Genomic DNA, 26,171 nt, shown 5'->3' on the forward strand with positions numbered 1-26,171 from the left:
GAGGTTTGCTAGCTTTTGCTAATTTGAATGATAGCATAAAACTTGCTTTGGTAGTTGTCTCTTGAATTGCAGTTTGTCTGTGAAAGACGTTTTGCTGAGCCTGTAATTTAGCCATCAACCTCTGTGCAGTAGCCTCCCGTTCTTGAGGTGACTGCTTGCTAGCATAGTTGCCATGCTTTGTGGCAAAGTGACAGCTGAGATTGTACTCTTTGAAGACTGCAAGTGTTTCCTGGCATATCAGACATACCGGCATTGATCGGACTTCGGTGAAAAAATATTTTGTTGTCCACTCCCTCTTAAACACTCGGCATTCACTGTCCACTTTCCTTTTCTTTGGTCCACTCATGTTTAATATTGGGCTAAAACCAACAGTACTGTTCTCTTATTAAATTCTTTACTACTAAAATAAGACAGTAAAGTATAAAAACAAGTGATTAAATTTGCTCTACTATAACATTTTTGGTCTTCTAAATATATATATATATAGCAAAATCATCTGAAAAAGTTTAGAGATGGGACAGAGGCCCACCCTGACCATAGAGAACAACCCCTTTCCTCCATAGGAAACCTGTGTATCTTTCACACAGGCCCTTTGTTTATGGTAACACACATAGCTTCACATTGCTGTGTCTTCCAGACACACTTGTATGGGAGGTGCTAGGGCAGTGCAAAACATGGGTAACCAGTAGTTACCACTAGCACTTCTGTTACTGGCAAAAAACAGCTGCAGTGCTCATAGTGTGAAAGAGCCCATTATCAATGTCAGATTGCATCCACTGGACTCTATAAAAACAATCAAGTGCCACTTTTAAATGCCCATTGCAACAGTTTTTCTTATTAAAAGCTGGAAATAGCAGGATATTTATATATATACCCCTACTGTGACAGCCTGGCAGAGCATTACAAAGGAGAAAACCCAGCATCTGGTGATGTCCATAAGTACAAGACTTCAGGCTGTCATTACCAGGAAAGGGTTTCATCCAAGTATTAGATATGAACATTTGATTTTCAGTTTTTCATTTGTCCAATTACTTCTGAAACCCTGAAATTAAGCGATTTTGTAATAAAATCTTTAGTTCATCACATTTCTATACAATGTTTTTGTTCAACCCACTGAATTAGGGTTCGTTCACACTAGCCGTGCTGCCGTTGCAGTGTGGTGCAGTACTGCAATGCAGCGCAGCTAGGGTTAATGCAGAGTACGCAGGTTTCCATCATGTTTGCGTTGATGCTAATGTGCAGTGGTGCATGTTAACACAAATGTCCTGTAGCACGCATTTTTACAGGCGCAAGGGGGAGAAGCAAACGCAGCGCAAAATGCATTTGTTTGGCCGCTAACACATGCAGTTAGTGGCCATGGTAGCGTTACTGATACCGCATCCGTATCAGCAAAAAAATGCAGCCGCAGCATGGCTAGTGTGACATGTCCTCTGTGTGTCTTTTTCCCTGCTGCGCACATCCGCAGTGGGAAAAAAAACTGCAGTGGATACAAGCCCTAAAAGCTGAAAGTCTTTGTTGTTTTATTAACAAGTCATTGTGATGTACAGAATGTGGGAACAGGAAAAAAATGTGTTTGAGTAGAGCTCTTAATCTTCAGAAAGGCTCTGATACTGTGCTCTCCAGGGCGTTTCTCCCTACATCACCATGATAACGTGTCTACGCATTCCCAGGGTGATGTCGGGAGACGCGTCCGCGGGCATTACAAGGAGCCTCTGGAAGATTGAGAGGTTGTTCACTCAGAAGAAGGAGCTGCGGTCGTGTTTCCCGACATTGCCATGTTAACACTGCTGCTGGTGAAGGAGCGGAGGGGAGAGCAAGAGAACCCTCTGCTCTTTCAGCTCCGCAGGCCGGATAGAACAGCCAAACGGGCCGGATCCGGCCCGCAGGCCGTAGTTTGCCCACAGCTGAGCTAGAACCATATATTTTTTTCTTTATTTTTTCTAGAATTAGGGGCTGAATGTTGATATTCACAATAGTTTCTTTGAATTCCTTTAAGTATTTATCCTTGATGAGTTTAGAGAGCATAATACCTATGGTTAAGGTTGCTTATTTGGCAAAATGATCTGCTAGAGTATTTCCTTGAGCTTCATTATTATTTATTTTTTCATGAGCCCCAACTTTTATAATAGCTACATATTTATGAAATAAGAGTATATCTAAACATGTCTTAAACAGCTTGTTCACTTTTTTTTTTTGTTAGTCCTCACCCCAGCATATTTTTCCATTGATTTTTAAGAGAGTGGAAGGGAGAGGGAGAGACAGAGAGAGAGAAACATCGACATGAGAGAGACACATTGATTGATTACCTCCCGCATGTACGCTGACTAGGGCCAGGGATCGAGCCTACAACCGAGGTATGTGTCCTTGACCAGAATCAAACCCAGGGCCCTTCAGTTCATGAGCTGATGCTCTATCCACTGAGCCAAACTGGCTAGGGTGCTTGTTCACTTTTGATAGTTTTTTTTTAAATATATTTTTTTGATTTTTGTACAGAAAGGAAGGGAGAGGGATAGAGAGTTAGAAACATCGATAAGAGAGAAACATGGATCAGCTGCTTCCTGCACACCCCCAACTGGGGATGTGCGCACAACCAAGGTACATGCCCTTGACTGGAATCTAACCTGGGACCCTTCAGTCCGCAGGCCGACGGTCTATCCACTGAGCCAAACTGGTTAGGGCTTGAAAACTCTGTTTTCAGCAGAGTTGAGAACACCTTTGTTTCCAAATCATCCCAAGTCATATTAAAAAAAAAAAAAAAGTGTGCCTATATATATTTATTCTGTGGTCTTTGGATAGTTGACGAGCTTAAGTAAGTGCAATAATACAAAGGATTATATTCTAAAGGCAAGCTTAAGTTGGTGGTAGTATAATCCATTCCAGTTTTAAATTTTGATATATCAACGAATAATATTAGGTCAAATTTTGATGTATGATCTATCAATGAATAATATTAGGTCAAGTTTTCAGTTATTAAACAACGTAAGTGAGGCAGGCAGATTTCCTAACTGAGGTAAGAAAATTGTGAGGTTCCTTATTCTGATAGGATCAGGGTGTTGTAGTGGTGAAGAGTGATGTGAGGGAATGTTCAGCACATTCTCATCAGAGGTTAATTAGCTAGCTGAAAAGTGCTCTATGTTCTCAGGCAATATAATGTCTGCATTGCATGAGTAACCGTGAGATCAAGAGAGGAGCTTATAACTGGTTAAGCAGAATTTTGAAGTGGCAGCTATTTCCCTGAAACAGGGAAATAAGCCTTTGCAACCAGGTCAAGGAGATGCATTTTTTATGACTATCATGAAGTTGAGTTAAAACCCTAAGTATTTGTCCAGATTACTCATGTAGATGAAAGGATTTTCAGTTGGGGATGCCTATGGAAGGATCTATTGACAAGCCTTCTTCAGATTACAGAAGGCCAGTTCATGACTTGGACTAAGAGTCGTTACAATCTCAGGTAAATTTGTTTGCATTATCCAGTTAAGCCTAGAACTCATGCGAGTTGTTTTGTAAGAGCTCTACAATGTTTGGGTTGTCCGTAGCCTTATCAAAAGAGAGTGACTGCCTTCCTTACACAGGTTATAAACTCAGTAATGGATTATGTTTGGCAAAATTATAATTTATCTTTTGAAACTTCATGTACCTTTTTTGCTAAGTCTGAGAGCAAGTAAATGGAACACCTTTTATAAGATTCCTTGTTTTCTGAATAAAGCAGGAGATCTTGTACCATTGTATCAGGACCAAATTACAAGGGAAACTTAGACCTTTTAAGTCTTGATTGAGAATTTGGGAAAAATAGGAATGGACTTCAGAGAACAGTATTCTCCTCCCCAGGTGAAGACAAGAAGGAAAGGTTTAGAATGGAAAAAGAGAAAGTTTCAGATATGTTCTGGTTGGAGATTGTTGGAGGAGGAAGGAGAAGGCAGGCTGATTAGAAGCAAAGAATCTTTTGTAATCAATTGGGAACATATTTGTCATTTTCTGGTTTGTTCTGAGTTGTAAGTAAAGACAAAAAGAAGGGAAGCTGGTAGCCATTGACCTAGTCCTGACCATTTTGGTCCAATTGCTGCAGAGGTTGTGGCTTGGCTTCCTGTAAATCTTCTCATATAATTTGTCTCTAACAACATCTAGAAATGATTAAAAGATAATTGTTGCATGAGGTAAGGTTTTTGCCATGTGGAAATGTAATGTTTTAACTTATGAACTACTTGCAGACACCTGAAAACATGGACTTCTCTCCTTAATATTATTAACATTTAATTTTTCTCTCTGAAATTGTTTGTGTTGTTCCAGAGGATCTTGATGATTTAAGAATGGAGGGAGTAACTACTCTGGTACCTTCGGGGAGCAAATTTAATCAAGGTCGTGCTACTCACCCTGCTGAACTTCAGGCCAAGGTCACACTGAACATCTGTTCAAGGTGTGCCAGGTAAAACAAATTATAGGTGTTGTATATATCAATGTGATTTTGATTTTAAAAATCTAAGGTTTTGATGAAAAGCATGTATTTTGTGTAAAGAAAATTTTTTCTCCTAGTTATCTTCCGTGCTAACATTGGCAAGGGTGTTTGTTGTGCCATTGATCCTTGTGTCCAGTGCCACTCAGACCAACAATGAATCAAAGAGTTTAGATTGTCCTCACTTCACGGTTTGGGACTATTTTAAGTCTCTGTCACTGAATCTCATTTGCTGTCTGCCCTTCTGTTCCCTTTCAAAGGAAGATTCAAGGGGAAAAGTTCAAAGCTACTTCTGAAGCACCTGCATTATGCACAAGTTTGCCCAGGTACAGTCTAAAATCTAATATGATTGGCCTCTTAACCTGCTCCTTATCCTTTTCACCTCCTGGAAAGAATTTAATCAGCTTGAGGCTTTTCAGTTTTGGCAGCTGGAAGCAATCTTTGCATATACTGTATGAGGCCAAAGAAGTAGCTTAAGTTACTGCCAAGTCAGCTCCCAGTGCTGGTCCAGCAGAAACTCACCAAATAGCTAGAATTCATTCTTCTGTAGGCACTAAATCTCATTTGCAAAGAGGCTTTTAAGCCTTTTTAAATGATAAAACAAGCCTTCTAACCCTTATGTAAATGGTGCAGATTAGCAGGAACAATGCACTGGCTGGCCACTTTTATCTCTTTTTCTTTATGTCTAGCTATTCTATTGTACAGTTTGAGAGGGGATTAGCTGCTTGAAAAATAAGGAAGGGAAAGTGTAGGAAAATCAAATCAGATTTTTGTAGCTTTTCTTTTTTTACTCCTTTGGAGTTTTTGTTTTTAATTGTTGCACAGTAAATACAACAATGGAAACAATGCTTCAGACAAGTGATATTTGGTGAATTGAGTTTTTGGTTATGGCTGTGAAGAAAACTGGTGATATTTGTGTGGTGATAGTTGTGTTACCACTGTAATCAGCTAGTTATTAATAATAGGAAAGGAGCAAAGGGAGGGCCAGACATTATAAACATGGCCATCTGGGCAGCTTCACCAGGAAGCTGCAATTGCACACTCCCCAGGAAACCACTGGTCCATTCCCTGCGGATCACTGGGGAAGGGACTAGACAAAAGGGAAGATGGGCACCCACACACAGTGACGTGGGGTGACATAGGGAATGTACTTGCCTGTCAGTCTAATTGGGGGACAAAGATCATTGTCTAGAGGGGTGGATCCCAATGCAAGCCCACAAAAATTTGGGAATACGTAATCCCCAGACAAAGAATTTCTCTCTTTTGTTCTGCTTGCACTCATCCATGTTCCCTCCCTAGCCATGTGGCCCTAGAAGCTGCATGGCCCATGGCCATGTGGATCCTACACACAATGAACTGCAGCTGGGAACATAAGCTAACCTAGCCAGATGCTGGACTGGACTGTGCAAATGTGTAGCAGAAACTCTGAGCTCTGGCTTTAATTCTAGCTCTGCTGAAGATGAAATGGGACTTTTTCCTTGGCAGGATGGAGGGAGAGGGGACCTTGGAAACTCCGGGATTTAATTCCGCAGAAATAACACTTTCCAGGATACCTCATCCTCCTGTGAGGGCCTCTGGAAATTCTTATTTCAGCAACACCCCAACAAGTCCACTTCCACTGGCAACTGGTGGGGAAATAGAGGATACCCTACCAATAGCAGTTAGGCATCCTGAGTATACAAGGCCATCTATGGAAGAGTAGTTTGGCATTTTAAATAAAACCTTTATTTGTACATTTGTACATTTTGTACACATTTATACATTTACCACTTGACTTGAGAGGAGTTGCTGCAAGGTCTTTCATGTCCTTTGGAGAAGATTGGGATATGAGATGTTGGTTTTTCAAATGGGAAAACCTATGGAAATAATATGTCTTTAAACTATTGCATTTAGAAAGGACTAGATACATACTCAGCCCTAAATTATTTACCATTCATCTTCCAAGTGATAGGGTTATACTGTAAATTACAATCTGCTTTTAAGGTGGTCCTTTACTGCATTTATTGGAAAAATATTCAGTTGAGTAACTGGTTACATTTATTGCCTTCTCACTTTGTACCAGATGCTATTCTAAGCACGTTAAATATAAAAACTTATTTAATTCTCAGGTAATATTGAGAGTTAGTTACTATTATTATTTTCACTTGTAGAGAGAAGAAAACTGAGGCATGAATTGATTAAATAACTTATCTAAGAGAACACAGCCAGTAGGTAGCAATAGTTTCAAACCAAGGCAGTATAGCTTGACAGTCTCTTTGCTTAGTTGTTTTGCTGTATTCCTAAGCATCAAGCTATTCTCTGAAGTTGAAGATGAAGGCCAAAATAGCTAGAAAGAATAGCTTAGGCGACCCTGCTAGCGGTTCTCAACCTGTGGGTTGAGACCCACAGGTTGAGAACCGCTGCTGTAGAGCCTAAGACCATCGGAAAACACAGATATTTACATTACGATTCATAACAGTAGCAAAATTACAGTTATGAAGTAGCAACGAAAATAATTTTATGGTTGGGGGTCACCACAACATGAGGAACTGTATTAAAGGGTCGCGGCATTAGAAAGGTTGAGAACCACTGCTCTAGAGAGAGAGACTCCATATCTCTCTTACAAGGCTATCTATATATATAAAAGTCTAATATGATGCACACTGGCCACGAGGGGGCAGACGCTCCAACCAGTAGGTTAGCTTGCTGCTGGGGTCCGGCCAATCAGGAGTGGGTGAGACGGGCCGGAATGCCCTGGAGCTCTCCTGTGGACCCTCCCTGGCCCTCATCGTGCACCGGTGGGGCCCGTTGGCCTGGCCCATGCCCTCTCATAATCCGGGACCCCTCAGGGGATGTTGGAGAGCCAATTTCAGCCCAATCCCCGCAGGCCAGGCCGAGGGACCCCAGCAGTGGGTGAATCCATGCACCGGGCCTCTAGTTTGTTATATAAAACATTCCTGAACAGATTGTCTGAAACAGAGGCTGTCAGTGTCTCCACTCATAAGATATGTAGAAACATGAGAGACTTATGGAGAACTGTCCCTTGATATTAGTTAGAGTAGACTACTTGGGTAATGCATTGATGTGGTTATCGGAATTTTCCATAATTAATTATCAAGCATCAATTTATGTTGCTGACTCACCTCTCCTAATCCAAGGCTTTTTCAGTCTGTGAGAATAATACTTTGTAAGCCAGGGCTAAGCAATTATCTGAAGCAGAAGTCATAAACTGAAGGACTATGAATAGTGTACAGGTTTGTGTGTTCACATAACAGAAAAAGAAAATATCACTGGATTAGTTACTAATTTTACATAAAAATTGGGGTTTTTATTTTCTCTTTAAAAATCCATAAAAGTGATAACACTGGGCCCACATTCTCCAATGTTTATACACGAGCAGCATTCCCCTCTAGAGCCATAGACCCAGTAATTCTGCCCTCGTTCACCTCAGATTGCCCATCTTCGCTCATTTGCACTTACCTGTGTGGAGTCTGTGGACCCTTGTTTGTAACCTCTGGTTTTTAGAAACACTGGAGGTGCAAAGATAAGCAGTGAATTAGGACTGGAGGAATGCAGACTGAGGAGCCTGGCTGGGCCCCCAGGAGCAGGCTCTGTTGCCCGGAAGAGGCAGCTTGTACTGTCTCAGGTACTAGGTTACGGGCAGGGATTTATAGTAGCCAGACTGTAATCTTATAATGACTAGGCAATCTCGCAGAACTCAGAGTGAGTTGATCAGAAATCCAGCTCTGCAAACTAGATCAACATGGAGAAAACGATCATTTCACTTAGAGAACTGTGCCCATTGCCAGTGCTCTGGCACCAGCCTGGAAGAAACCTGTAAGAGGTAGATCATGCAGCCTTCATACCGGAAGCCGGACATTGGATCTGGGACCTGGGATCAGGATTTAATTCCAAATCTTGCTGGATTGGAGACAGTGTGGGGCGAATGGATAAGAAAACTTAGGATAATTAATGTTACCTTGTACTTACCAAGACCTTCCAAGGCTTTGCAACAAAGACAACCTTTTTTCTGAGGAATGACAAAGAGATTAAGTGTCCACACTCTAAAGTACCTTGTGTGTCATCTTGGAAAAATTATGCAAATATTCAGAAAATCTGGTCCCTCTTGTGAAATGGAGTTCATGTAATCCTGGAGGTAATTTCTGAGGAGGATGGTGAGCACTGGACAGGATAATGTATGCAAAGGCAGCTAGGAAAGCATTCACAGTGCAGGGCGCTCAGGAACAGGGACTCTTCCTCTCACTCTCTGGGACGGTTACCATGTAAATACTTGAGCAGCTTAAAATGATTTGAGCCTTGTTTTTTGCCCATCTTTTTGAGAGGCACAAATGACAGTACTCGGGTATTAAGGAAGAAGTAGCCTCATTTTCCTGACATTCGAAAACTCCTTCTGCCTTAGGCTTCTGACTGGGGAGAAACTATGGTCCACCCTCCAGCATTTCCTATGTTTAATAAAACAGTATAAGATGGAGACATTTTTGTTGGCTTGCTTGTTGTTTTTTGGAGTGTTAAGGTCAAGGGATCATTTTTCCCATAGAACTGGAGAGGTAACGTAACAAGTGAGTTAAATGGATGTGTTGTGATCTTGAAATAATACTATAGCCCCAAGAAGCTATCAACAACCTCAATATAGAGTCAATGAGACCCAAACGATGTTCAGAGTTTCTGCAAAGAACCCATCAAGTATCAAGTGAGTGGAAAGAGGTTCAGTCTACTCGTTAGATTGTGATTTTCCTCAATCTCTTTTTCAAACACTGCAACACTCATGAGCTACTTTCGGGGTCATAGTAGCTCTAAGGGAGTGTGCATATGATATGTCCAGACATTTTTGTTCTGTCAAACTGAGGGCATACAGCCAAAGGCCATGGAGCCCTTCTCATTTGGAGCCTGCTTGGAAGACATGATCTGAAATGAGACTGATACGCTGTACCAGGAATAACTGAGGGATGTAAGATACATATGAACTTCCACTCTACAAGACATCAGAACAACAGGAATTAAGCCACATTAAATTGCTTTGTAAGGCTTTATGTGCAGCAAAGTGACAAAAATATCAAGAATGTCAAAAAGTTTACTGATTAGCATGGTGAGAAGAAATAAGATGATCACAGACTTTTTAATAAATATTTTGCACATGGTTAATAAACACAGATGGAAGAAAGCTTGTGTTTGTAAGCTGGAAAATTATCCAGGTTAGTGTTACTCCCACAGCTCTTGGTGACTTTAGTCTGATGTGGACATTGCTGCAATTTGTGTGATTTAAGCAGAGATAACATCTTCTGGCAAGTGGGAAAATACATGGCTGATTTTAACCAAGATGCATTAAAATTTTAACCTAGAATATTTCATTTCCCCCCTCAGATTATAAGGGAAAGAAGACATAAAACTAAAATTTTAAAGAAAGAATTTTCTGTGTAGGATATAGCAGTGTCCTTATAATTATCCATCTTATCATTACAAGGTAGATTTTTAATATATCAATTGAGTGTCTTGGCTCGACTTTCAGAAGATTCCATGAATACAGCTACAGATCCTTGAATAGTGTGGGCAAAAGAAGTTGCATTTGTTGCCTAGGAGTCATATCAACCAAAAAGTAAAGTGTCGGTAGGGCAATAATTCAAAATATCAGGAATCGTCAGCAAAACTTTTATGGTTTTAAAAAACAGTGGTTTGCAAAATTGTGAGTTTCAAATGGAACTTCTCTACTAAATCTCCAGAATTTTTGTTTTAAGATAAAAGTTAAAAATAACAAGCAGACAAATGCTGATACCAAGGCACCAAATTACTATTTCAGTGAAGTTTATAAGCCACTTTTCTGGAAAGACCACCCATTAATTCTGTCTGCTCACTGCCATTCTGAGGAGTTAAATCTTGTTTTTGTGGACTCCTGCCAGGGCATTCCCGGTGGTAAGAAGATATTTGTTTTTGATGGTGCAAGTGTTTGCATTCATTCATGCTTAACATCAGTACTGCACAAAAAAAGGAGCTGAAAGCCATTTGAAAAGAAATTGGATTACAGAGAACATGCGGTGATACTGCCTCAGAAACTCCAGCATGAGAACACTGAAAGCTATTTGTTTCCAACTAGCCTGCTGATTTTTAACTGACTTGCCTCATGTCATTGTACCAAAAATTGTTCATCATTTATTCTAAACATTGCGACATTAAAATACTGAGTTTAGTTTTGTGTTTACTAGATAAAGTTAAAGCAGATCATCATTGGTGATGGCAAGCTGCAGAAAAGATAAATGTCAAACTTTGTAAATGTGAATTAATTTCAAACTATCTTAGGATTTACCAGTTGATTTGAGGAAACTTGTGAAATTAATCATACATGATATTCTTTTTACTTTCTTATGTATTTTTTTAATTTTTTCTCAATTATTTGTATAAGATTTAAATTCAGCAAGTTCCTATTTGAAGGCAAGGTAAACAAAATGGACATGAAGGAAAATGGATAAGGATAAAATGGACTATCCCTTATTTTTAAGTTAAAAGTTTTCCACAAAATTGACATCATAGTCCTAGAGGATTAAAAGTTCCCATTTGAGTCATGAATACAATGCAGCACACCTACTGCCATGTTTTAAGTGACAAAAATATTTAATTTGAGCCAAAATGCATTTATGGAACACATATTCTGTGTCAAGTTCTCTGATAAGCTCTGAAAACAAAAATTAATACCCCTGACTCCTAGGAACTTACACTCTAGCTGGAAAAAGGCACGTAAACAAATAAGTTCAACCCCAAATGTCAGATAGTGATAGTGCTATGGGAAAAATAAAGCGTGGTGGGATGGCTAGGTTATTGATGGTTATTTCATAGAGGCTATTGCAGTGGGAAAAGTCCATACTCTTGGAAATATTGATGTATGGCTTTATTGTTAATTCAAGATCCACATGAAGGAAGAAATGAGAACAACAAACATGAGTCCAAAGCTGGGGACCACTTCATTTTAGTTCTAAACACAGTAATTTCATAGTTTTTTCTTTTATTTATAAGTCAATGCAAGATCCTCCCATTCCCCACTTCTTTCAGTAATTGCTTTGTGATTCATAAGGGAGGAAGGTCCTTGAATGTCCATGTGTTGCTTCTGAAGGATGAGCAAAAAAAGGGATACCCACCTTGAGATGGAATTTACTCCGGGTGAAGGTGCTGTGAAGATTGTTGGCATAACAACAGAGGATTTAGAATAGTACGTCAATAGTTAGTAAAGCAGCAGCATTGCATTGTGGCCAATTTACTGAATAAGGTTAGGACATTATGTACTTTATTTATTAAATATATCTATACGTCATTAATTCATATTGATATTTGCAAGCCAATTATAACAGTAAAGCTTGTCAGAATATTCAGCTTCTATTTCTGACACAAATTCATGGAATTAATGGTTAAGTCCATAGGAGCAAGTGAAATTCATCACTGATACTGCTGGTTCGATAGCATGATAGATTCAGATATTTTTCACAATGTACCTATAGTTGTTCCAAGCATACTATTCATAAAGGCTAATTTTCAGTCACTTCAAACCTGGCATTGGCCCCATGAATAAACAACTGTACAGTAACAGTGACATCTGTAACTCATCACGATCTGGAAAATAACAGGGGAAATCATTTGACATTTAGTGCCTATTGGTGTTGCTCGCAATGTCCTCAACAGTTTGAGAAATTGTTCTTGAAGGCTATTAGAATAACAGTCTTTAACAAATTAATTCTTTTTCTGGACACTTCAGAGAGAATGCCATGAGCTGTTTAAGTCATTAGAGCCCTTTCCATCTTCTCCTCCTCAACTCTTTCCCTGCTCTCAAATTCTACACACTTCAGACATCAGATGTTGAGAGTGTGAAAAAGTAGGTCCAAAAGAGTGTTTTGCCTTTGTGTACTTATCTTGGATGCTATTTTCAGAGGAGTTCCTTTATAGAGTGCGCCCAACATGTATTTCTCTAAGTGGCTCTCACAGTTGTCCACTTGCCCTCACCAATAGCCACAGTCTTTGTAGGTTGGTAGGAACCATCAGTCAGATCAGAGGCATGTGGAATACAGAGAATCCCCCTTTAGTAGCTAACATAGGTATGGTTCTGTGGTTTCTCACTGGGGTCTATGGCATCTGAGCAGCAGTGTCTGGGATTCCCAGAAAGTGAAGGAAAACAAGGAAGAAAACATGAAAATAAGAACTTGTCCATATCCTGTAGGCTACCTCTGCTATTTCCAGGGTTTGTATTGCTCAAATTTTACCCCAGTTATGGGACACATGATGAAAAAAAATAATAAAAAAAAGACCATGACCCAGTATCTTGAAATATGGTTTATGTCATTTCATGATGATCTCCAGGCAGGAAGAACTGAGGTGAGGTACTCACCCAGCCTCTGGTGTGAAGATCTTGAAAAAAATAACAAGACATATGTCTAAATTTCCTAATCTTAGAACAGCAGTAGGGATGGTGAGAAACTGTCAGATTTAGAATTCTTTTGAAGAGTGAGATGACAGGATTTACCAATAGACTTAAGAGTTGTATGTGATATAACGAGATGAATCACAGATGATTTCAAGGTATTTGCAAGAATAGCTGGAGTATGGTGTAACCATATGGTGAGACAGAGAAGTCTGAGAACTCAGAAGGTTTTGCACATGTTAGATCTGTAAAGCCTATTGGACATATGTGGTCAAATCTCTCTCTCAGCAACAAACTCCCAGCCAACAAGTGGCTTGGTTGGATTTCTTATTGATGGCTGTTTCTGCTTATCTCTTTCTCTCCCTCTCTGCTTCCTTGAGTCATTCTTTGGCCTGCAGACTTATGGTGGTTTTACACATTTCCAGCCTTTTTCACCAGTCGGACATCTCATTCAGCCTCAACTCACAGTTAGCCTGGTTTCAAGAATAGGGGATTTTGCATCCTCTTCCAGCCAAGAACTGAATCTGCTGGCAGATTTGATCTTGAACTTCTTACCTTCCAGAACTGTGAGAGATAAATGTGTTGCTTAAGCCACCCAGTCTATGGTATTTTGATACAACATCCCGAGGTAAGACATCGGCCTTTACACTCATGTCTTTCACTAAATCTTATATACAAATTACCAGAGTGTATCTGATGGTGCCCACCAGTTAGCATTCAGTATTATGTCTGAACTTGAGGAACAGAGTTCTTATTCTACACCATTTTTATATCAGTGCCTCAACATTGAGCAATCTGTGGTGTGTTAGTCTGGAACTAGAAGATTAAGGCCACTTTGAGAGAGAGAGAGAGGAGAGAGAGAGAAAGAGAGAGAGAGAGAGAGAGAGAGAGAGAGAGAGAGAGAGAGAGAGAGAGAGAGAGAGAGAGAAATTAAGGTTTAGTAGCCTTATGGGCACCTTGTCCTGAGCAGTACTTAGAGTTTTAGGTTTAGTTCTCTATCTAGAGTTTTTAGGCTTTTTTGTTCTGCAGAAGTAAAAGTTTTGCATTACTTTTTGTAAATAATCAGCCATTCATTTGTAACAAGATTAACCAGATGCCTTTTTCTTCTTCATTAAGCTTGAATGTGCCAAGGTGCCCTAGTCTATCCTCAGAGAAAGCACCAAGGAATCACAGCATGGCATGTTCTGTTAGGTCCAAGAGGGGATATGCTGGTGGCAGAGGAGCTGCTCACTTAGGAGATGATTTCAATTTGACCCACCATGCCCATTAGCCATAAAAGTATTCTATGATGGTGTGCTATTCACATTTTACATCACGCAGAGTTAGAATTGAAAACTTTCTGATCTAGATCTTAGAATATAGCCTATGTTTTACAATGGAGAGAATACCTAAAAGTTAGATTTATAAAAACATCATCTAGCCCTAGCCAGTGTGGCTCAGTTGGTTGAACATCCTCCCTTGTACTGAGAGGTCCCTGCTTCAATTACTGGTCAGGGCACATGCTGGGGTTACTGGTTGGATCGCCAGTAGGGGGCTTGCAGTAGGGAGCCAATCCAAGCTTCTTTCTCATCCGTGCTTCTCTCTCATCAATGTTTCTTTCTCTCCCTCCTTCCGCTCCCTTTCTCTTTCTAAAATCAATAAAAAAAACATTTACAAAACCATCCTCCAATAAAATAATACTCAAGGAACAGGCTGTGTTATAAAAGTTAATTCTCTACTGCCATAGATTCAGTAGGAAAATGTGGGTTCAATTTAGTGATGCCATAATGTTAGGAGAAAAATCTACTGCCAAGATGAAATTCACATTGGTGTAATAAATAGTCTACTGCCTCAAGTGAGTTAATATAGAGATATTTATGGCATGTCTTAGTAAATCAATTTTGATTTAAAATACAGATGGAAATAAGGAAGGTAACTTTGAATTGTACCTATACAAGGTGATGTGCTGCAGTGTGTGTGCTCAGTAACCTGGGATATTTAGAAAGCTACTTATTATGGGGGAGAGGGAGGATTGTCCTTTAGACCCAATCATCCCATTTTATTACTTTCCTTAAAAGGAATTCATGAGATGATTATTTGATTCTCTAGCTTTCACAGAAGGCAGATGCATATGCAATACGCCTTTCCCCTCAGCGACCTCACTTCCCGCGGCAGTCTTCCTTTACTGTTGCATAAAGGCAGCTGGGTGATGTGTTATAGCCAAGACCTCCTTCCTGTTTTGCCAAAAACACTGAATCCTGCTTTAAGTGTCCTTAATGTGCAGGTACTTCCTGCCTTCTCTTAGATCATTTGAATCACTCTTCCCTTGCTCCTGACCAGCAATCACACTGGCCTTCTGGCTCTTCTAATAGGTCAAGTGCATTCCTGTCTTGCTCATCTTTGGCACTTGCCATTTCCCCCAACGTGTGTGGGCCGTACTCAGCCCTCTGCAGGGCCTACTCCTTCATTTCAGATGTCATCTCATCAGACAGGAGTTTCCTGATCCCAATTCCATCTGTCTCTCTCCTTACCCAACTTTTTCCTCAAAGTTTCATCGTATGTTATTTATTTTACTACATGCTCCCTCTATCTCTGCCTGATACAATGTCAGATGCATGAGGTCAGGAATCTTGTTTTTTTGTTGTTGTTGTTCACTGCTGTAATTCCAGCACCAATAACAGTGTTTGTAACCCATATAATTATTGAATGGTTAAATAAATTAACGGCAAATGCATAAGGCACATTACCTAAAAATTTGGAATAAGAGCTAATTTTTATTGAGTGTGTTCCATGTCAGGTATTTTTCTAAGCACTATATATATATATATATATATATATATATATATATATATATATATATAAATTCATTAAATGCTGGCAATATCACAGAGGCTGAGTAATTTATCCAATGTTACACAGCTCATAAGCAGCAGTGCAGGGAATTTAACCAGGTCTTGCTCCATAGTAGACACTGTTTCCTTTTCTGCTGCCAACAATAATAATGGGGGGACAGTGGGTGTGAGAGGAGGGAAAGGTATGGATGTTTGGCATGTGGTTACCATACTTAGTTAAATTTTCCATAATAAGTCAGCCCGTTACTTCATTATGAGAATGATGAACAATCAGTGGGAATGACTTTGCCCATGTTGCTTTGCCTATCTTGGTCCTAGCCCCCTTGGGTGTATAATCTAAATGGATATTGCTATTTATTTATTTTTTTTATTGTTGATAGTATTACAGATATTTCTCATCACTCCCCCTCCTCCGAGCCCCCTACCCACCCCCTGGATATTGCTATTTAAAGTAGAATAAAGGGCTATTCAGAATTACCAAAAAGTCAAAAATGCTTCCAGCCAAGTAACTTCACTGTAATTGCTTAATTTAAGTTATCACATCAACAAACTTGAAAAGAAAAATCTCATGATCATAATGATGAATGCAGAAAAGCATTTGACAAAATTCAGCAGCCACGCATGACAAAAACTCTCAATAAACTTGAGAAAGTATATCTACAAAACCCTGTAGCTAATAATCATACTTAATGGTGAAAAACATGAGCTTTCCCAATAAGAAAGGTACAAGGCAAGGATATTCTTTACCATCAGTCCTTTTCAACGTTGTACTTTAAAAGTTCTAGCTAATACAATAAGACAGAAAATAAAATGTATTTAGATTGGGAATGAGAAAATGGAATTGTCTTTGTAGATGACATGATCATCTATGTAGAATATATGAGATAATTGACAAAAACTTATAGATCTAATAAACAATTATAGCAAGGTTGCAGGATACAGATTACTATGCAAATGTCAATTGCTTTCCTAAATACCAGCAATGAACAAGTGGAATTGGAAATAAAAAAACACAATATGAAATACTTAGGTGTAAATCTAACAAAACATATACAATATCTATATGAAGAAAACTTCAAAATTCTGATGAATGAAATTCAAGAACTAAATAAATGGAGAGGCATTCCATGGTAATGAATAGGAAGACTCAATATTATAAGACTAGAGGTGTCCCTCGGCCTGGCCTGCACCATCTCATACTCCAGTACCCCTCAGGGGATGTCAGACTGCTGGTTTCGGCCCAATCCCCGCAGGCCAGGCCGAGGGATCCCACTGGTGCACAAATCCGTGGACCAGGCCTCTAGTATGCATATAAGATCTTTGGTTAATCTCTTCCTGCCCTCCCCCCTTCTCCCTTCCCTCTGAGATTCATCAGTCTGTTCCATGTTTCCATGCCTGTGCATTGAGCATCTGCCCCCTGGTGGTCAATGTGTATCATAGCTACCAGTCGAATGGTCGAACTGTCAAACAGTTGCTTAGGCTTTTATATACAGTATATAGATGTCAGTTTCTCACAACTGGATCTTTAGATTCAATGCCCTCCTTGTCAAGGAACATGGTACTAACTCAAGAAAAAAATAAGACCTCATATAGGCTGCAGTCTCATAGGTTGGACGTGACAAATACTTCAGTGACTTTGATTCAAAAACTGGCTTAATATTCAGTGTTTTGGATCCATCTTAATTCCTTTTTATTGTGAATGAAAAGCATTTACACCAATATTTCAGTTTTTCTAAAAGGTGAATAGGTGTTTATATTTAAGCCATTTTTGTAGTCACTAAAGAATGAATAGATGACTAAAAGGAAAATTATTTAAAGTAAATATTTCTGCTTAGGATGAAGGAACCTGAATTCTCTATCACAACTGATCAGCACACTTCAAAAGAGACTTTGTAAAGATATGAAATTGAATCACTTTCTGACAGCTTTAACTCTACAAAATAAAACCAGGAGAGAAAATGAAATGCCCTTCTGAAATGTTTAGCATATCAATACATAGCTACAATAATTAGTCCTAAAGGTGCATTTTGAAAAAAAATTTGAATCTCCATTAAAAATTTTCTTTGGGTCTAAATAACAAGTTGTCCAGCACAGGAGAAATATAAAATTTTCCTCAGCTCAGTGGTTCAAGAAAATAGGAGGATTTCAGGAGTTTATGTTGGAAGCGAATAAATAGAGTGGTGCATATTTAAAGGGCAATCCCATGGAAGAAAAAATATACTTATTTTTGTTGCTCCAAAAAGCAGTACTGGCACTAAACTAAAGGACACACCGGCTTTATTTCAACCTAAGAAAGAACAGCGAGACAACTGGAGGAGTAGAAATAAAATGGAAAGGTTCAATCCCAGCAAGTGTGAGTGCTCCATTCCTTGAAATGTCCAAGCAGATGTTAAATAGCTGTCTGGTTCAGGGTCTGTGGGGAGTAAGAGATTGGGCAAGATGACCTGCGAGGCAGATCCTCCAGTACTGTGAAAATTATATGTATAAGCCATCCAGTCTGTGGTATTTTGTTACAGCAATCTGATGGCTAAGACAATGTTCTCTCTGTCTTCCTGGGCCTTGAATAAAGCTCTGAGCTGAATTTGAATTCATACATCTCTCCCTGGCTGAGCCAGTTTTTGCAGCCCGACCCGCTGAGCTCCTTAGTGTATCAAGGAGGTCTTTTAGAGTTCCCAGGAAGAGATGCATACAGCTTTTCTTCAAGGTCAGTTATCATCTCAGGGCACTCTCACTTTGGGATCCCTAATTCTGGGATGGGTTTCTGGTTTCCCAAAGAATGGAGAAAGATGCTTTTCATTGTTGAGGACAAGCCACATAAGTTCAGTAACCCCCCACCCCCCCCACCACCACCACCTGTGTTCAAGCATGCCTGCCAGATACAGGGTTGGAGCTGACTTCTTTGGCACCAGGCATGGTGATGAAACCTCTGTAGGGAGAGAAAGGTGCTGTCTCCTCTGGTCAGCAGCTGTTCCTTTTGCCTTCACAGTTTCTGACTAGGTTAGGTCATCTGATTATATTAGATGATTTGGCACTGAAACTTCTTATTGCACTTTTAAAAATGCTGACACATCATTTAGAGACTGGACTCCAAGTCCTCTCTCTTCTATCCTTTGTATCTAACAAAATATAATGCACATACTATGTGCTCAATAGCTAAATCTATAATTGCATCAACACTTACCAAAGGTGAATTGCTGTGTCTAGGGTCACAACTAACATCACCTCTAAAATCATGAGTGGTAGTAAGTTGAGGGGGAGACATGCCATCCATTGAAATTTTGTGGACTAATCCAGAGTCTTTCAAACTAAGTTGTATTTACTAGACCAACACATCTTTTTTAAAGAACTGCAATATTCTGTATTTTCATTTTAAAAGTGAACTAAAAACTATAAGCATATTCTGGATCATATGGTCAACCATAAATGGAGAATAGTAATAGAGGGACATTTGAGGACATACATAATAGCCTAGGCATGCTGGGTCCAGAAGAGCTCATACTGTAATTGTCAGCACTACATTTACACTAACAATTTCATCTTAGCCAAACCCACATTCATAATTGCATTAAATTATTGCTGAAAATTTTTGTTTTATAATTAAAATTTTTTATAACTGAGTAAAATTTGTCTAATTTATTTAATAGTTAGACTAGTGCATTCAAGAAACAGATTCACTGTGCTAGAGGCAGTTTAAGTAATCAATGAGCCAGCTGTTGAGTTAAATCAATTTGCACCCAAGTATTAATTTGAAAATTAAAAAAATTAAGTTACAGAGCATAGTGAAATTCATAGTTTTCTGGCAAAAGAAATTTTATAATTGTTTCACAAAATTCTTTTTGAATCATTTGTTTTTTCCAAATTAAGAAGGAAACCGTTAAATTTCTATTGGGTTTTTAGGAGGAAAAATATTTTATGCAGCTGTACTTGGAAAGATACTCCTAGAGATCCCACATGTGATAGACTTATTGGAGCCAAGAGCCAGCAAGGCAGACTGAATGTCAAGCTTGGCTATGGAGATTTAACACTGATTTTTGACCCAAGGAAGATTTTTAGTACAGTCATATTGAACAAAAAGAAATGAAATGATTTACAGTTAAATTAGATAATATTGAGAAATCTGCACTCAGACCCCAGGCCTACAGGTACACTTAGTTGCCTGTTGTCAAATAAGTTTATAGAAGTCATATGAAATGTTGTTTGGGGAACTCAGATTTTGCTTAAAATGATATTTAGAAGATTTAGACAGAATCATGGCTTGGAATTGATTCATATCAGTCTTGTTCACTCTAAAAGTTTTAGAATTGGAACCATTGTCAGGTTCCATCAGATAGTAAGAAGCTTAAAATCATTTCCTGTGAGGAGGAACAAAGACCCCACCAATACTGGGCATGGAGTATTGATCGGTGTCTCTACTAGATGCCTATTTCTCAAGTGCCTGGAGAAAGGGTGAGTGAAGAGGCTATAACTATTTTGCTGTGTCCTTCTTGATACCAAACGGAAAGAGAAACAAGCAAGAACTGTGATACATACAAGTTTGAAATATGGGTAGAATCCAAATGACAGATATATCAATCTAGAAGGAGATTTCTGTTTCAGAAAGAAAAATATATCCCAACAGCTTTTAAATATTAATTATAGTAAAAAATCAGAATATAATTGTACACTGTCTTTCCAATAATAAGTGATTGCTAGACAACACTAAAAAAGATGTTACATTTATTAGTTTTTGATAAGTTGGCTTGGGGAAGATTTTTTCACATTCAAATTATGAAAATAATCGTAAGAGTTAGAAGTGAGCAAACCCACTCATACAAGCCAGCATCCACCAGGCTGTGTCCGCACTCTGTGTAATGCCCCGATGGTAGGGGAGACCAGCAGCTGCACTGAGCTTACCTTCAGAACTGTTTTAAAGAGTGGCTAATGTTTTTAAATTGACTTTTAAAATGAAAAACTTATCAAAACAATAAGCATTGTATATAACATCCAAAGGAGGGTCAGTTTGCTTATTTCTCTTGTATCTTTCATCTCCTTTATTTCATTTGCTTCACTTCCCTTTTCTTTCACCATCTGAATGAAGTCTCATGTGAACAACCAAACTTTGTTTATTTTCAAGTGTTCAATGAGCTCGTGAAAATAAAGAGTGTGATGGGGCTTTCTTTCGACACTCAATGAGTGACACTCTTGGCCCAGGATATGTCTGCTTCATGGCAAAATAAAACACCAGATCCATCACCAGTCCAGAAAAGGAAGAAAATTGGAGGGGCCTAAATACCTTCTGTAGAAGATAGCTTCACATCACAGAAAGAAAATCTTTAATAGGCTTAGAGTATTAGGATTTAGGAGCAGGTTTGGGTAGACACTGGGATTGCAAAATTTGAGTTGCAGGAAATATTTATAAACTCTGTAAGAGTATATTGCTCTGAATAAGAGACAAGCCATTTAGAGAGCTAGCTATTCTCTTTTCTCAAAGTCATGACTTATCATTACATCTTTCTAAACTTGTCTAAGTTTAGACTAGAACATGTTTAACTAATTCTGACTGATTGCCTAAATTTAGTCTCTAACATGGTATGATTTCTAAGAATGATTAAAAAAATTAGCATGAGCTCTAGCTGGTTTTCTCAGTGACTAGAGCATTGGCCTGCGGACTGAAAGGTCCTGGGTTCGATTCCAGTCAAGGGCACATGCCTGGGTTGCGGGCTCAATCCCCAGGAGGGGGCATGCAGGAAGCAGCCGATCAATGATTCTCTCTCATCATTGATGTTTCTCTCTCTCCATCTCCCTTCCTCTCTGAAATCAATAAAAATCTATTTTAAAAAATAGCATGATATTTAGCCTTCAATGTTCTATAACCAACAGTAATCAGAAACCTGATCGTAAACATGTGAATCGAGTTAATTTTTTTAAAAGGCTTATCTAATATTGTGTAACTTTCTAGAAGAAATTTAAAAAAGAAAACATTTAAAATTTTTTTAAAATTTTGTATTATAAAAGGAAAAGCAGCCAGTGTTGAATTTAGTAAAACAAGTGATAAGAATTTAGACTAATTTTTATATATGTCATGTTTATTATATTAATTATATTCTATTAATAGACAATAGATAAGATGAGAATATAATTATTCACATAAATTATTATACATTTTTCAAATATTCTAGTTTATTAAATGTCAAATATCATAAACATGTAACAGTTGTTTTATCATTATAACACTTTGAAACTAAGGGACTGTATAAGCAACATAGTAAATACTTTTCTGGAAGAGCAAGATCTACTAGTATATATATATAAAAGCCTAAGCGACCCACCGACCAGAACAACTGGTCAACTGGTCACGTTGATGTGCAATGACCACCAGGAGGCAGAAGCTCAACACAGGAACTGCCCCCTGGTGGTCAGTGTGCTCCCACAGGGGGAGCACTGCTCAGCTGACTGGCCCATCCCCGGGGGCCCACCAGCCTGGTGGCAACCACTCACTCCCTCAGTAGTCCTGCAGGTCCAATCTCCAGAGATCAGGCCAGGCACTGATGGACCAGTGCCTCCAGCACGATCCCAACAGAATCGCCAACCTCCCCTCCCTAGACACTCCACGAGGAAGAAACAATATAAAAGTGGCCGCCAGGTGGCTCCCAAAAACTGGTGTGAATGTCATCAGGAAGGATCTGGATCTCGGGCCAGCAAGGGCATCCCACCGCCTGCCCAAAGGGCCGATTGCATCCTGGTCCCCCACCCCCTCAGGACCCCACCCGTGCACGTATTTGTGCACCGGGCCTCTAGCCTGTGAAAATGGAACTGGTGAAAGAACCCATGAACTAACACAATGCAAATTTAACCCATGAACCTATTGTTACTCCAAATTTTTCTCTTTCTCTACTTTTTTTTTTTTTTTTGATAACTAGAGCTCCTCTTCATTATAACTTTCTCAGAATATTATAAAGAGTTGAGATTAAATTCACTAGCCTGTTAATTCTCAAAGTAAAATGGTCAGAAAAAGTGGTGGGAGGGGGTGATAAAAGATGTAACAATTCAGAGCAGAATTGACATTTATTGAACAAATAAAACTAAAAAATCTTATATCTGCAAAGTGCTAAAACTTTGATGATGAGTTCAGTTAAAATTCCCAGTGAATGAATTCATCCAAATTGACCAATTCAATGCCCTCATCTATAATATTGAAACAAATATGTACCTTGAGGCATGGGTTTGGATATTGCTTTAAAAAGCACATTGACAGCATCTCTTGCTGCACAGCATTTTGAAGTTAAGGTTGTTCAGAAGCACCCGCTGTGTGTACCGAATGCATTAGATATTTAGAAACATTATCTCATCCTCTCAAGTGAATGATTTTAGCTTTACTTTGCAAATGAGAAATGAAATTCACGAAACCAGGTGAAGTGATTAAGGTAAAAAGCTTGGTAAGTAGAACAGGTAGAATTTGAACCCTGCTCCATCTGAATTGAAAACCCAATTCTTGCTACTATACAGTGCTGCCTCCTAACTAGGAGCCAGATATTTTATCCGATTTTGGAATTAGACACATTTTTCAAATTTATTTTACTGCCTAATCCATTTTGGGGATAAAAGACTAATAAGGTCAAGTCAGGAATGTTGTTTATAAGAAATAAAAAACCTGTCAAGTTATAAAAGTTCAAATAAAGCAAACAATGTTTTGCCTACATTATTGGGATAAAATAATTATCCTGTTTTAATAGGCTGTGAATTTGGTAATTTATATACTACACTAGAAATTTGGGAATAATGTAGTAATAAATATCTTCAAACTGAGAAGTTGAATATTTATCCCTTTGCTAGTTACATTTTAGGATAAAAATTAAATTGTTACTGTGAATGAAAACACTACAGGCATTATGTAGTTTATAGGTATCTTGATTCTAGTTATTACTATGTTTCACATAAGGGGAATAAAGTCATGTTTCTAATTCTTAGTGGACTTATTTAAAGTTCAAACTCCATTCAGATTCCTCTCATGAACATTAGCTTGTCAAAAGAATATCGAGGTGCTATGGTTGAATGTTTGTGTCTCCCTTCTCCCTGCACCCCCGCCAATTCACGTGTTGAATTCTAACCCCCAAGGTGGGATGGTATTAGAAGGTGGGGCCTTTGAGAAGTGATAAGGTCCTGAGGATGGTGCCCTTACTTTCAGATTGAGTTAACTTCGATTTGGCAATTGGCCCAATAAAATGATGTTTCTAACTTATCAGTTGAGTCCCGGAAAACACGCAGAGCATGATGGTTAAGACTTTGAACTTTAGTGTCTAGCAGTGTCCCAGTTTCTCCTAGTTGAGCAACCTTGGGCAAAGTGTTTCATCCCCAGGGACTGACACGTAAGCACTGCACATGCCACAGCTCCCATGCTCTTGCAGGTGACTTCCAGTTCGTTGAAGAGGGTGGTGCCAATCTTGAAGGGGCTCCACAAGAAGAGCGGAGAAACAGTGCAACGTGCAAGCTGCTATGTTTTTGTTCAAATAAATAATCTCCCTCAACAAGCAATATTTCTAAACATCTTACTGATTTGCTACATAGATTCCCCTGAAATTCCAATTTTGATAAGCCTTTTTCTTTAAATGCCCCCCATCAACTTTTTATTGAATGTTTCCAAAGGGCCACAGTTTTGGAGGTAGGAGGATAGTTGTTCCATAAGCACATTATTATCCAGGAAAACAGGCAGCCTTAAAAAAAAAAAAAAAAAAAAAAAAAAACTTAGGAAAATGAGAACAAAAGACATTAAGTGCATTTGGCTCCCCCACCTCTCCTTTGGGAATATTAAAACAAACTGTTAGACAGAATGACACAAAGTAAAAATGTGTTACTTAAGTAATTTTGGAAATGATGACAATTTGGTTAAGAAAGAATTTATGCTTTATGTGGTATTTCTGCGAATAAACTAATCATAGAAATAGCCATGACTGAAAATCATGAGTTTCTCAGTTTTGTGCATATAGTTATTATCAAGAATATCTATATGATATGAAAATCATTTTTAAAGGTATCCTAAAGTCTTTTCTTGCTTAAATACCCTTTCTAATAGCATAGTAACGATAGCACTATTGGACATGTTTTTGTCATACTATGGGAAGATTATTTTTTAAATTTATGTACAGTTGGTATACAACATTATATTAGTTATGTTTCAAGTGTATAATTCAGTGATTCAACATTTATGTACTTTACAATGTGATCACCCCACTAAGTCTAATAACCATCTGTCATCATGCAAACTTATCACAATATTATTGACAATAGTCCCCTTCACCGTTTTCACCCATCATCCCAACCCTTCCTTTCTGGTAACTGTCCCTTTAGTTCTCTGTTTCTATGAGTCATTTTTCCTCTTGTTTTACTTGTTCACTTTATTTATTTATTTATTTATTTATTTTAGATTCCACATATAAGTGAAACCATACAGTATTTGTCTTTCTCTGCCTGACTTATTTCACTTAGCATAATGGCCTTTAGCCCTCTAGATCCACCCAAGTTGTCACAAATGACAAGAATTCATTCCTTTTTTTGCTGCATAGTATTCCATTGGGTCTCTCCCCTCTCCTATCTATCTATCTATCTATCTATCTATCTATCTATCTATCTACCTATCATCTATCTATCTATCTATCTATCTATCCATCCATCCATACACACACCACATCTTCTTTATCAGTTTTCTATCAATGGACATCTAGGTTGCTTCTATGCCTTGGCTATTGTAAGATAATGCTACAGTGAACATACAGGTGCATATGTGTTTTTAAATCAGTGTGTTTTATTTCTTTAGGTAAATACCTAGGAGTGAAATTGCCGGGTCATATGGTATATCCACTTTTAGTTTTTTGAAGCCTCTCCACACTGTTTTCCATAGGGACTGCACCAGTTTGCAGTCCCACCAACAGTGCACAAGGGTTCCCTTTTCTTCACATCCTGCCAGCACATGTTATTTGTTGACTTTTTGATGATAGCCATTCTGACTGGTGTGAGGTGGTATCTCATTGTGGTTTTGATTTCCATTTTCCTAAGTATTAGTGATGTCGAACATCTGTTGGACATCTGTATATCTTCTTTAGAGAAATGTATTTTTATGTCCTCTGCCCATTTTTTTATTTGATTGTTTATTTTTGTTGTTATTGAGCTGTATGCTTTTCTTACATACTTTGGGTAATAGTCTTTTTTAAAGTATGTCATTTGCGAATATATCCTCCCATTCAGTAGGTTGTCTCTTTGCTTTGTTGATAGTTTCCTTTGCTGTGCAGAAGCTTTTTAGTTTGATGAAGTCCTATTCATTTTTGCTTTTGTTTCCCTTGCTCAATGGGACATATAAAAAATGTCACATAGTTTAATAGGGAAGATTAATTTAAATGACTCTTCATTTTTTCCCCATTTTTATTTCACTACTGGCATACTATGAAGCATTTTATATGAGAAATAGGAACAAATGGTGAAAACTCATACTTTACTTTTTTATTCATTATCTGGGAGCTTCGTA

At 38.5% G+C, this 26,171-nt stretch overlaps 1 protein-coding gene across 1 annotated transcript in view; it reads left to right on the plus strand.

The window, feature by feature from the left end:
• Window positions 1–26,171, plus strand: part of LOC308236758 (uncharacterized protein C8orf34) — a 266,754-nt gene that overhangs the window by 153,166 nt on the left and 87,417 nt on the right. Inside the window, exon 8 of the mRNA XM_080646746.1 lies at window positions 4,288–4,423. Coding sequence (XP_080502872.1) covers window positions 4,288–4,423 — 136 coding nt within the window. The remainder of the gene's footprint in view (window positions 1–4,287; window positions 4,424–26,171) is intronic.

Source organism: Plecotus auritus (genome assembly GCF_963455305.1).
Source record: "Plecotus auritus genome assembly, chromosome: 11".
In the NCBI taxonomy this organism is placed as follows: Eukaryota; Metazoa; Chordata; class Mammalia; order Chiroptera; family Vespertilionidae; genus Plecotus; species Plecotus auritus.